This window comes from Pteronotus mesoamericanus, unplaced genomic scaffold, assembly GCF_021234165.1.
Source record: "Pteronotus mesoamericanus isolate MK-2021 breed Mesoamerican mustached bat unplaced genomic scaffold, CSHL_Meso_final contig_164, whole genome shotgun sequence".
Classification (NCBI taxonomy): domain Eukaryota; kingdom Metazoa; phylum Chordata; class Mammalia; order Chiroptera; family Mormoopidae; genus Pteronotus; species Pteronotus mesoamericanus.
Window position 1 is genome coordinate 22,341,855 of NW_026555065.1, and position 12,748 is coordinate 22,354,602.

The following is a 12,748-nucleotide window of genomic DNA, read 5'->3' on the forward strand; positions in this document are numbered from 1 at the left end:
GTGCTTTAGTAAATATTTATTGAATAAAATTTTATTTTGAACTTGACAATGTCAAGATCATTTCAGTATAAGTTTTTCTACTTGTACTACATAATTTTACACCTACATCTATAATTCATTTATTAGGCTGCTTGTTGTATTTTAACCTTATTGATTTGTGGCCTATAGACTTTAATGAAGCAGAAATTTTAAGATGAGTAAAAGAGAGATAGAACCAGTTATGAGGTGGAGTAATGTTGCAAGAATTCTAGAACCAGTTATGAGGTGGAGTAATTTTGCAAGTCCTAGGACTTGAGAAACATTTCAAATTCAAGAATAAAATTTTAAAGATCCTTCTTGAATACTAGCTATATAGGGTCTGTACTTCATTTTTAGTTAGAGGCTGGTGACCTATATTAAAGTCATCTGCTTATTTCTTCATGTTTTTTTCCCCCCTTCAGGAGGTTTTTAACTTCGATTGTTCATTCTGGGTGGTGGGTTTAGCTGCATGCTGTTGTCCCCTTGATCTAGCCATTTCAGGATGATCTAGGAATTCTACTTTGTAACCGATTTATTGCCTAATTCTCTCATTTCTGGATCACGTTAGTATAGTTGAGTCAGTGATTTTGTTGGATATCAAAAGTTGCATACTGCTTAGGGAAAAAACATAAAAAGCAGGCTGGCTAATGGTGGTACGGATATTCTACCAATGTGCATAATAACACTTATCTCCTGTTTAGAAATCATTGTAGTTTATAATGTAAGTGGATGTTTGAACTTTTAGGTAAATTAACTTTTAATTTCATCTTCTGAAAAAGGAAGGAATTCTAATTTGTGTCCAAAATCTTGTAGACAATTAGAAGCTTTTAAAGCCAAATAATTCGGTACTGAATGAAAGATTCAAGTCAAGTTCAGAGGAGGGAACCCAACTACAGAAACTTTGTTTTGGGATTTTCATTCTGCCGAGGCCTAGTGGCTAAGAGTGTAGATGCTAGAGTCAGACTGCCCACGGTCCAAATCTCTGCCATACCACTTACTGTGGTGGTATTCTGGGTGAGTGACTTAATCTCTCTAATCCTAAATTTCCTCAGCTAAAACGTAGGAGTAATAAGAATACTTGTTTCAGAATTATTAAGTGGGATAATGTATACAAATTGCTTAGCATTAAATGCCTAACAATTAGTATACAAATTGCTTGGCATTAAATGCCTAACAATTAGTAGGTATTCAATAAATTTTATCTAGTATTAGTCCATTTTTTTGAGCACCTACTGTGTGCTAATAAGCACTGTGCTTAAACACCATAGGAAGTTTGTAGAGGAAAAGTTTTACACACATTCTTGTGATGTTTTCTTAAATTTATTCATATTTCTGTGAGCTCCTTGTCTAAAATGAACAGTTCAAACAGCTGAAGCTTCCTTATAAAAACCTCTAGCACATAGAGTTCCTTATAGCACTTACTGTGGTGATTGCTTACTTGCTTTGTGCCCTTTTACTCCTGTTGGTAATCTTATTTTCTCAGCTAGTTTATAAGTCCTTGGAACAGAAATGAAGCATAAAAGTTTTCATTCACCACTTATAGTTGGTGAATATGTGCTTGATAAAGTGTTTATTAATGAAAGTGATTATGCATAATAAAATCTTACCATTTAAAATAGGTTAGGAAACTAGGTTTTTTAGAAAGAACCAATGACTGGAGAAATCACAGTATTAAGAGCAGCTGAACTTAAATTGTATTAACATGATAACCATAGCTACAAAATATAATTGTTTTTATTTTCAAAAAGCTATACAATGTAAAAATAACAATTGGACAGTAGAAGGGGACAAAAATCCCAGAACCTGCCTAGAAAAAGAGGAGCAAGAAAAGCAGCACAGTATAAATGTGTTAAATTTTTAATATTTCTGGGGTGATAGGAGAAACAAGATAATATTTATAAATTGATAAATTGTGACTATAAGTTTAATTTTATCATTTAAATATATGAAAGCAACCACTATTAGAAATAAAAATGGACTCGTGGGAGGGGGCAAGGGAAAGAGGTGGGGGGAAGGCAGAGACAAATGTATTTAAAAAGTAAATAAATTAATTTAAAAAAAAAAAAAGGACTCTATTACATATTCTGACAGGGGAAGAAGGTCGAGGGGAAGCTTGGTGGGTTATGCCTTCAAAGGAAGTGGAAGAATGCCTGTAAATGAATAATGAAAAACTTTTTCTTCCAGACAAGATGAACCTTCCAATAGCAGCCAAGAAATAAACTCTGATGACAAGCGACTCCAATGGAGGCGTGAAGACAGAATCCCTTACCAAGACAGAGAGAGCTACAGTCAGCCAGCATGGCATCATCGCGGCCCTCCTCCACGAGACTGGAAGTGGGAGAAAGAAGGCTTTAGTAATACTAGGAAAAACAGCTTTGCACATTCTTTGAGGAATAGTGGTGGACCAAGAGGGTGTTCTGGGTGGCAGAAGGGCATTGCAGGAGGCTCCTCAACTTGGTTCCATAACCACAGTAATTCTGGAGGTGGTTGGCATTCAAATACTGGAACAGCAGCTTGGAATCACAATGGTACAGGAAGGAGTTCCAGCTGGCATTCTGAAGGAACAGGTGGCTTTTCCAGTTGGCATATGAACAACAGTAACGGAAACTGGAAATCCAGTGTACGTAGTACAAATAGTTGGAATTATAGTAGTCCAGGAGACAAATTTCAACCAGGCAGAAACAGAAATTCTAACTGTCAAATGGAAGATATGCCTATGCTATGGAACAAGAAATCTAAGACAAATAAATACAATCAAGAGAGGTATAATTGGCAGCGGCAAGACAATGACAAAGTTGGTACAGTTGCCACATATAGAGATCCTTCTGAAGGATTTACAAGTGATAAATTTTCATCACAAAACTTATTTGACTTCAATTTTGAGCAGGTGGAAAGCCAAACCACTAAACAGGCAGACACCATAGCTTCCAAAATTGGTGGGAAGAATGGCAGTGTAGCAAGGGAAAAGTTCCGTCGCTGGACTCCTTACCCTTCCCAGAAGACCGTGGATTTACAATCAGGAATGAAGGAAGTCACTGGTAATAAGTCGGAAATGATAGACAAGCCCTTCTTTGATTTTACCTTAAACACAGGAACACAAGAGCCCCAAATTGATGAAACAAATAATTCCCTAACAGGGAAAACACAAAAAGAAACACACAGTGGATCCGTCAATCGCAAAGCCACATCTGACTGTACTGCTTCCTGTGAGGTGGGGAGAGAATGCCCTATTACAGAAAAACCTGAACTACATGACCTAAATAAGATGCCGTCATTAAAATCTCCACTTCTTCCAATTCCAGTCACTAAATCAGTCCCTCAAAAGCAAGGTTCAAAGAATCCATCAAAAAACACAAAAGCAAATTCTCTTTTTTCTAGAGAACATTCAAATTCCTTGAACAAACTCAAGGAAGAAGACAGTCATGATTCTCCTGGCATGTCCAAAGTACAAAGTTCACGTGTTTTAAAGGGGAACAAAAGTAGATTTGGCACTCAAAGGGAACCTGGTGAAAATTTAAGTGATACATTGCAAAAAGCCCAAGAGGTGTTACAGTTTCATGAGTCATTGCAAAATCCGCTTCTCACCACCTCTAAAAGGACCAGGAACTGTGCAAAAGCTAGCAGGAATGTGGAAGAGTCTGAAAAAGGGTCTTTGAAGATTGAGTTTCAAGTACGCTCATTAGAAGATGAAAGTGATGGAGAGATATCTGACATGGAACGGCATGGAACAAAAATTGGAACCTTGGGTTCTGCAACTACAGAAGTTTTATCCTGCAGCACTCACAGTGCTGACGAGAAAGAGGGAGATGACCAAAACCTGAAAACATCTCGAAAACTGTCCACTTCCCCATGTAATTCAGTAGTTCACCTGAAAGAATCTGAGTTACAAATGACATCTGCCACCAGTCCACACCCTGACTTGCTGCTAGACTTGAAAACCTCTCTAGAAGATGTACAGGCTGATGACTCTGTTAAATCTCATGTTTCATATGAAACAGAAGGCTTTGAGAGTACCAGCTTGGATGCAGAGCTTCAAAAGAGTGATATAGCTCAGCCCTCAGGCCTTCTCCTGCCTGAATTAAGTAAGCTCGGCTTTCCTGCCTCACTCCAAAGAGATCTCACTCGGCACATTAGTTTGAAGAGCAAAACTGGAGCACACCTTCCTGAGCCAAACCTCAACAGTGCTCGCCGCATTCGCAATACTAATGGTCATCGAAAGAGTGAAACAGAGAAGGAATCTGGGCTCAAGCCAACTCTTCGGCAGATTCTAAATGCATCTCGGAGAAATGTCAACTGGGAACAGGTCATTCATCAAGTAACCAAGAAAAAGCAAGAGTTAGGCAAAGGCTTACCCAGGTATGTGCCTCTTTTCAGTATCGATTTATCTTTCTTTTAAGCTTATACTTTGACCTGGTCAAGAGAATTCTTCTTATAGTTAATTAAATGCTTGCAAAAAACGTGTCATAGATGTCTGGTTTAAATGTTAAAGAATTCCTGCCACTCTATAACAAATGGAATAAAGTATTTCCTAGCAGGGAATTCAGATGAAAAAGAAGTGTACTACTTCTGAGAAATGAGATGGGGACATAGGAAAAAAATCGGAAATACAGCACTTTGGTTTTAGGGGTCAGAAAGTGACAGCATAAAAAAAGTATGTAAATCTGTATCTTATATGTAGATGTTGAGGTGGTGCAACTTTTAAGTGTAACTGTTCTCATTACCTTTCACTTAGAACCTATGGACCTTTGTGTTTACTCTCAGCGTTATTTTTGTGATCATAAAATATTTTCTCTTAAGTAGTGGTATAGTATTTTGCCTAATCATTTGACACTGAGGTACAAAACTTTTCTGAATGGTAAAGCAGCGTTCAACATAGGTTTGCTACTTGAAAATCATCCTGCTGTATTATAATTATAAAGCCCCCCAGGCTTAAATTTCTATCTTTATTGAAATAACATTTATTGTACCCCCTTTTCCTTTTCCATAACTTGTATTATTGATACTCTAAAGTTCTTAGTATAGTAGCTGGTATTTGTTAATGCTTAATAAACATCTTTGTTTTGTTTGCTGTTAAAATTATGTACTTATTGATGGTTTTGAGCTCCATATTAAAATGAAACCCTCAATTTTCACTCCCAAAGGTATTTTCATAGCTGTATACTAATCTCTATTTAATATTAACCTCTAATTTAGACATACTTCTATATGTGTAGCCTCAGTGCTTAAGGGAGTCTGTCACATTAAGTGGTGCTCCCTTCTCTCACCATGTTTGATTTATGATTTTTTTTTCTTTCTTTCTTAAGGTTTGGCATAGAAATGGTGCCTCTAGTACAAAATGAACAAGAGGTCTTGGATTTGGATGGGGAGCCTGACCTGGCCAATCTAGGATTCCAGTGGGAAGATGTTTCCATTTCTTCATCCCCTGGGTTGGCGAGGAAGCGAAGCCTTTCTGAGAGCAGTGTGATCATGGACAGGGCTCCTTCTGTATACAGCTTCTTCAGTGAGGAAGGCACAGGCAAGGAAAACGAGCCCCAGCAGATTTTTTCACCCAGTAACTCACTGAGGGCTGCACAGAGTCAGAAAACAACCATGGGTCTTAAGCAGGAAGTGACACCTCTGGCTGCCTCCCTAAGAACAGGTGAAAGGGCTGAAAATGTTGCTACTCGAAGACGACATAGTGCACAGTCATCCTCTGACTGTACGATACCCTTGATGCATTTGGCAAAAGACCTGAACAGCCAGGAAAGTTCTGCACCGCCTTCAGAGAATCAAAATGCCCAGGAGAGTAATGGAGAAGGAAACTCTTTATCATCAAATGCATCCTCAGCCGTTGCAATCTCCAGTTTGGCAGATGCAGGCACAGACAGTAGCTGTACCTCTGGTGCTGAACAAAATGACGGCCAGAGCATTAGAAAAAAACGAAGAGCCACTGGAGTGAGTATGATTCCCTGTGCCTTTTATAAGATATTTTATGTGGTAACTTGAATGTTAGAAAAAAGAATTAACTGTTTAAATTTTCCCGTGTATCTGGGGTTCTCTTTACTTTGGAATAGAAGACTTGTGAGGTTCTTACACTTACTTTCAGATTATTCTACTGGTTTCTTTCACTGAGTAATTCTACAAAGTTAGATGTAATTGAATATGAAAGTACAGTACTAGGAAAATATGAAGTCATCTCTAAAATTAGTCATCAAGCCAGTCAGTCTTTGTATCACCTGACAAGGAGTAAGCCACATCTTCAGCTGTAACTTTATCTGTTTCCATGATGCATTCTGTACGGCTGCTGAAGAAAGGCATTCCAGTGTTGCCTTTGGAGGGCTTGTAGACTTGTTGGATCGAGGAGTTTTAGGCTTAACACCAAGGTAGTTTCAATAGTACCAGAATACATCTATAGGAGCATAGTCTTAGCAATATTTGTAGTCATTTATCCAGCCTGGCCTTTCAGAATCCATTCCTTCACTGACATCACTTCTGGCATCTTTGTTGCCAATATTGCTTAACCCTTTCAGGGACCCTTTATGAAAAGAAAGACTTGTGATGGTGATACAGCCTGGAACTTGGCACTGCGAGAAAACGGAATGTGTCCTTTAATACTGAAGCAATGTAGAAGAGTGGATAAGAGTCTGGGTTGTAAACCTGGATTCAATTCCAACTCTGCCCTCCACTTTGAGCTAGGCACAGTAGTGGATGGATATTGTTGGAGCTAATATCTTGGGGCTTGTCTCTAGGTTGTTTAGCTTCTTGTTTTAAAGATTTTGTTGCTGAAATTTAAAGTAGAAACTATGCCATAATGAAATCAGATATGTCTATCACTGGCTTTGTCCACACTTTTATCTGTGTCTTGCTGTGCCAAGGTTTGAAATGCTTTGCCTGTGCCTTGTGGGCTTTACCATCCCTAGAATGTTGGGAAGGTACTTGACTTTAGATCCTTTTTTTAAAATCATACACATTTATTCAACTGATATTTTAGTTCCTACCATGTGCATGGGACTTCTACTCCTATCCTGTTAGAGATGGTAGAAATAATGAAGAATATTATATGACTATCTCAGAACTGATTGTTTTTTTCCCTCCTGGATAATAGCCATTACACATTTAATATTATTCATTCTTCTGTATTTCCTTAGGATGGATCTTCTCCTGAAGTCCCAAGTCTTGAGAGAAAAAATAAAAGAAGGAAAATTAAAGGAAAGAAAGGTATAATGCAGAATATTGTGGCAGAAAGAAATTGTTCTTTTAGCAACTCAGCCTTTTTACAACTTGACAAGAGTATAGCTTGTGGTTATCAAACATTGATTGCCCATTTAGTATTATTAATTTTTTATGTTTTCTTGCTTAATGACATAGAAAAGTTTGATTTTCTACTATATATGTAGTTGCAGCTATAGAAGAAATACACAATCTCACATAGACCTGTCAGGTAAAGTTAATATGTATCTTGGACAAATTGAGTTCAATATGAGTCCCATTGGGCCTTATGTGGGATGAAGGAAAACAAGCCTTTGGTAAATTTTTGTCCATCTTTGTCATTTATAGCCATTTCTTTTAGTCTCCATTTTTGAGGCATCTTTGTTGCTTTTCTCATGTGAATTAAGGAGAGAAGTCATTGATGTGGTTCCCTAGCTAATATGAGTCTATAACGCTTGCTCTCCACTGACTGTAACCCTGTGGGAAGTGGATAAGCCTTGGGTGAATGGAAGTGATGCGTAAGGTAGGAGTCAAGTATGACCCCAGTTGATAGCTGGGGCTACTGTGTGGATCAGGCGTGTCCAGTCTGCAGCCTGCATGTGACCCAGGATGGCTATGAATGTGGCCCCACACAAAATTGTAAATTTCCTTAAAACCCTTTTTTTGCTCATCAGTTTTCATTAGTGTTTGTGTATTTAATGTGTGGCCCAAGGCAACTCTTTTTCTTCCATTGTGGCCCAGAGACACCAAAAGGTTGGACACCCCTGGGTGGATGATAGTATCATTTGTAGAGCTGGAAAATTCCATGAGGGGAGCGGGTTGAAAGGAGAGGAAGGTGATGCATTCCTTTTTGGATCCCTTGAGTTAAAGGACCGTAGAGACGCCTAGGTTGAGATGCTTGACTTGGTAGTTGGATATGTGGGGTCTAGAGTTAGGAAAGGGGTCCTGGCATATTGAATGGGAAGGAGACAAACATAAAGATGACAAATTCATACACGTAGTAGAGCATTTTATTTAAAGTTACGTAAGTGGACTATTTCAAAGCCGTATCTCCTTCAGGAAGACTTCTGTAATAAAGACAGCTATGTTAACTAACAGACTAGAAAAATATGGACTGAGAAGAGAGTACAAGCAGAACAAGTCTGGAGCCCGATGTAAGAAAATGCCCTAGGCGAGGAGAGTGGTAGATAAAGGAAGAAAGGGAAATGAAAACTACAGCAGTTGACTTGCTTTGGACAAAGATTTCACTTGGATGGATAATGGTAGAAAATGGCTCTTAGGTAAGATGGTACCATGGGCGGTACTTTTGAACCTTTGCAGCACCTCCATCTTGTCAGGTCTCAACTTTTGGTTCCTAGCTCTGACAGCATCAGGTTTAACATGATTTGTGAGATTTGATGAGCCTTTAGTACGTTTTGGGGAGAAAATAAAGACTTAATCCTACATGGCTGATGTAGTTCCATCCTCTGAGGAGCTGTATTATTAAAGAGAAGTCTCCAGTATTAAACTGAAGCTTGTGGTTTCTTTTGACAGAACGTTCTCAGGTTGACCAGCTGCTGAATATTTCTTTAAGGGAGGAAGAACTAAGCAAATCATTGCAATGCATGGATAACAGCCTTCTGCAAGCCCGTGCAGCACTTCAGACAGCTTATGTTGAAGTTCAGAGGCTACTTATGCTCAAACAGCAGGTAAAAGCAGATGGAACATTTAATGAAAATGGATCATCTCTGAAGTTGGATTTGAAAATACATAACAAAATACTTTTTTTTTAGATAACTATGGAGATGAGTGCACTAAGGACCCATAGAATACAAATTCTACAGGGATTACAAGGTATTTAGAGATAATATGATGGATTGGGCCCTCTGTGGCTTGTTACTTTTTTCCTCTGTAGTTGGGAATTAAAGCAATCATTAAAAAGTTATAAAATTTTTCTTCATGTTTCTTTGGTTTCATTCTTCTATAAAAAAGCCTGTTAGACCCTACATCCCTAGAATGCTTAGCATTGGAGATAGTATGTTACAGAGAGAGCTTTGGGTTAGGAATCAAAAGACCTGGGTTTGAATCTTGGCTCTTCCATTAGTATCTATATGACATTGGATAAGTCACTTAAAATCTGAAAAGTTAGAATATTAATACCTGTTTTGTCTATATCCTTGGTGGTTTTGTAGATATAAGACAATCTATTTTGAATAATTATGAGGGACTTTAAATTCTCTTGTAATCTTTAAAAACACACATTGTCTAAGGAACAGTGACTTTTCAGATAACATTTTTGCATTTACACATATGTATATTTTCCATTTTAGAAACATACGAACCTTCTGAACGCCCATACCAGGTTCCCTGTAGCCTTACACGAGAACAAAAGAGCAGCAGATCTCAAACATCTGCTGATGCCACGCTGCTGCCTGCTCCCTTTTTCCCACTTCTTCTGGAGTCTCCGTCTTCCCATGTGTCTCCATCATCCACGGGAGTCCCTTTCCAAGTAACCACATCTCCTACTTTCCAAGCTTATGGCAGTGTTCCAGCTCCAGACTCATCAATTCAGATAAAACAAGAACCTATGTCATCTGAACAAGACGAGAATTTGAATGCTGTGTCACACATCTCTCCTTGCAGTGTGTCCAAGGAATTACTGCAAGGTAATAGTATGTAAACTTTTCTCTGGTTTAAGGGCAACCCTGTAGTGGGTCTAGGGCACTTTTATATCAGTGATGTAAAGTTATACTTGCCCATTAAACTGAGGTTATTACAATTAATTTTTCTTGAGGTTTTCTCCATTCAGGAGGATTATATAAATACCAGTAACTTTTCCTTAATTTTCTACCATCTAATTACTAATTTGACTTTGAATTAGCACTTAAAAATTCTGTTTATTAGGATTGGTGCAGAATTATTTACTTTTTGGGAGATAAACAAGGTTGATGATGTTCAGTAAATTTTCTAAATAAGATGTATCCTCTGAATTTCTCAGCAGTTAACTGTCTTTATCATGTAAAGCAGCAGTCCCCAACCTTTTTGGCACCAGGGACTGGTTTTGTGGAAAACAGTTTTTCCATGGATCTGGGGGCACGGGTGGGGGGATGGTCTCCAGATGACTCAAGTGCATTGCATTTAAGCTCACCTCCTGCTGTGTGGTCCGGGCGCGTGGGGGGTGGGGGGCGGTTCAGACAGGCCCGCACCAGTACTGGTCTGCTGCCCCAGAGATTGGGGACCCTGGAGCTAAAGCACAAGCCAGGATTAATACGAGCCTGAGAGGCAGGTGCCCAGGATGAAAGGCAGAGCGGGGCTCTGGGGCTTGGAATCATCTCATAGGAACTTGGGTGGTTTTGAGAAGTAGCCAAGGTTTTTAGTCTTTTCATAAAATAACACCTGGTTACCATTTGAGGATAACTTCTAAGCAATTTAAGATCTTACCTTAAGTTTGCATAATCACAATGATGCTGTATTAGTAGTTAAGTAAAAAGTAAACAGACTGGTGTGTGATTTCTTGAGCCAGAATTAAAAGTCTGAAGAATCACCCTAGATTTGGCTACCTGTTGCAACACTGATCTAGATATCTGTATCAAATGTATATTTTATATTGAATTTGTTACTTTTACATGGATAATATTTAGTATTTTTTTTAAAATTAGTAATGAAGCAATATAGAGACTTTTAAGCTAATTTTTTCAAAAATAGCTTTTATTAGATTTCTTTTTCTGATTGCAAAATGAATTCATGTTCATTGTAAATAATTGAGAAACTAAAAATCTAGGTATATATTTCAGTCTTTTCTTAAATCTTACTTGTAAACTTTATACAAAGAAAAAATAGTCTGTTATAATCTAGCTTTTTTCCCTTAATATGTCATTGTCATTTCCCTGTGTCATAAAAATAATTCATCTAAAATATTTTATTTTACCAGTTGCATAACATTTCTCAAATTATGCAGTTTATAGCAAGTTGCATAAAATCTGGATATGCAATAATTTATATACTCTTTGTTCAGGTTTTCTCCCCTTTTTTAGTATTCCGTGTAACATGTTGTATGTACCTTTAAGTACGTCTGATTATTTCATCATTTTAAATTTGTAGACATGAAATAATTAAGTCAAGAAAATAGACGTTTTTAAGTCAGCTGGCTTTTTAACTACTAGTGTGTAGCTAAACTGGATGATGTACAGGTAAAATGCATAGTGAAAATTTAGAAAATAAAGGTGAATGCGTTTCAGATAAGTAGATACCTAAGCGTCTACTAAAAATAAAACACAATGATCAGTATGTGGACATTTCAAATAAGAAAGGAAGAAGAATGATAGAAACAATTCCTGCCCATAAAGAGCTCATGTAGGGTATAAGACATGTATGTTATTTGTGAGATTAATGCAAAGCTAAGTGTACTACGTGCTGTATTAGAAATTTTTATAGGTCATGGGAAGTTGAGAAGAGAGATAATAGCTTTAAAAGCCATGGCTTAGTTAACATCATCGAAATGTCATTATTTGTTAGAGTTTCAATCAGCGACAAATAATTGCAGTTTTTGACTATAAATAGCAGACATAAAAAGGTGCGATAACATTCTTCTTCTCTACTCAGGAGAGATCAGTGACCATCGCCCAGTTTCCCCTGGCATCACTGCAACATTGCCTTTGTCAGAGCTAACAGAAGGTTCCCAGGAACCTAGCCAAGCACTGAAGTTTTCTGTGGAACAAGGAAATTCCAGAAACAGAGAAAATGCCCTCTATTCCCAATCAGCTGGTCTTCCTGGCATAAATAAAGAAAGTGAAGATCCAGCCAAAGGCAACAGTGGGTCTGAAGCCTGTACCAATTCTTTTCCAAGATTGTCCTTTGCTTCAGAAACCCCTTTGGAGAGGGAGCCCCACTCTCCGGCTGACCAGCCTGAACAACACGCAGAGTCTACTCTGACATCAGCTGAAACTAGGGGTAACAAGAAAAAGAAGAAACTTAGGAAGAAGAAAACTCTGCGGGCTGCCCATGTTCCTGAGAACAGTGACACGGAACAGGATGTATTTACTGCCAAACCTGTGAGGAAAGTAAAAACTGGAAAGTCAGCTAAAGGAGGGAAAGTGACAACCTCCACCTGGGAGGATAGCAGAACTGGTCCAGAACAAGAGAGTGTCAGAGATGAGCCAGACAGTGACTCCTCTCTGGAAGTCCTAGAAGTTCCTAACCCTCAGTTAGAAGTAGTAGCCATTGATTCTTCTGAATCTGGAGAAGAGAAACCAGACAGCCCATCTAAGAAGGATATTTGGAACTGCACAGAGGAAAACTCATTAGAAACTTCTCGTTCTGGTTGTGATGAAGTTAGCTCTACCAGTGAGATTGGCACTCGTTATAAAGATGGTATCCCTGTAAGGTAGGGATGTTGTATTGATCCACTCAGAACAGCTTTCACCTGAAGTTCTACTTTTCTTTAAAAAAATAGAACTTTTTGTTAGGACTCAGAATTTTTAAAAGAATCAAATTTATAGAAAATCAGTAGGCATTGCCAATGTGAAAGACTCAAACCTTGGCAATGGAGATTTCCTGCTTTCTC

The 12,748-nt window shown here is 38.2% G+C and overlaps 1 protein-coding gene across 2 annotated transcripts in view; it reads left to right on the forward strand.

Moving 5' to 3' along the window:
- ZNF106 (zinc finger protein 106) overlaps positions 1 to 12,748 on the forward strand; it is a 60,586-nt gene that overhangs the window by 31,847 nt on the left and 15,991 nt on the right. For both annotated transcript variants that reach the window (XM_054565537.1, XM_054565538.1), the window contains 7 exons: positions 2,203 to 4,374; positions 5,322 to 5,952; positions 7,146 to 7,215; positions 8,740 to 8,894; positions 8,979 to 9,039; positions 9,516 to 9,851; positions 11,788 to 12,568. In XM_054565537.1, the coding sequence (XP_054421512.1) occupies positions 2,203 to 4,374; positions 5,322 to 5,952; positions 7,146 to 7,215; positions 8,740 to 8,894; positions 8,979 to 9,039; positions 9,516 to 9,851; positions 11,788 to 12,568 (4,206 nt within the window). The remainder of the gene's footprint in view (positions 1 to 2,202; positions 4,375 to 5,321; positions 5,953 to 7,145; positions 7,216 to 8,739; positions 8,895 to 8,978; positions 9,040 to 9,515; positions 9,852 to 11,787; positions 12,569 to 12,748) is intronic.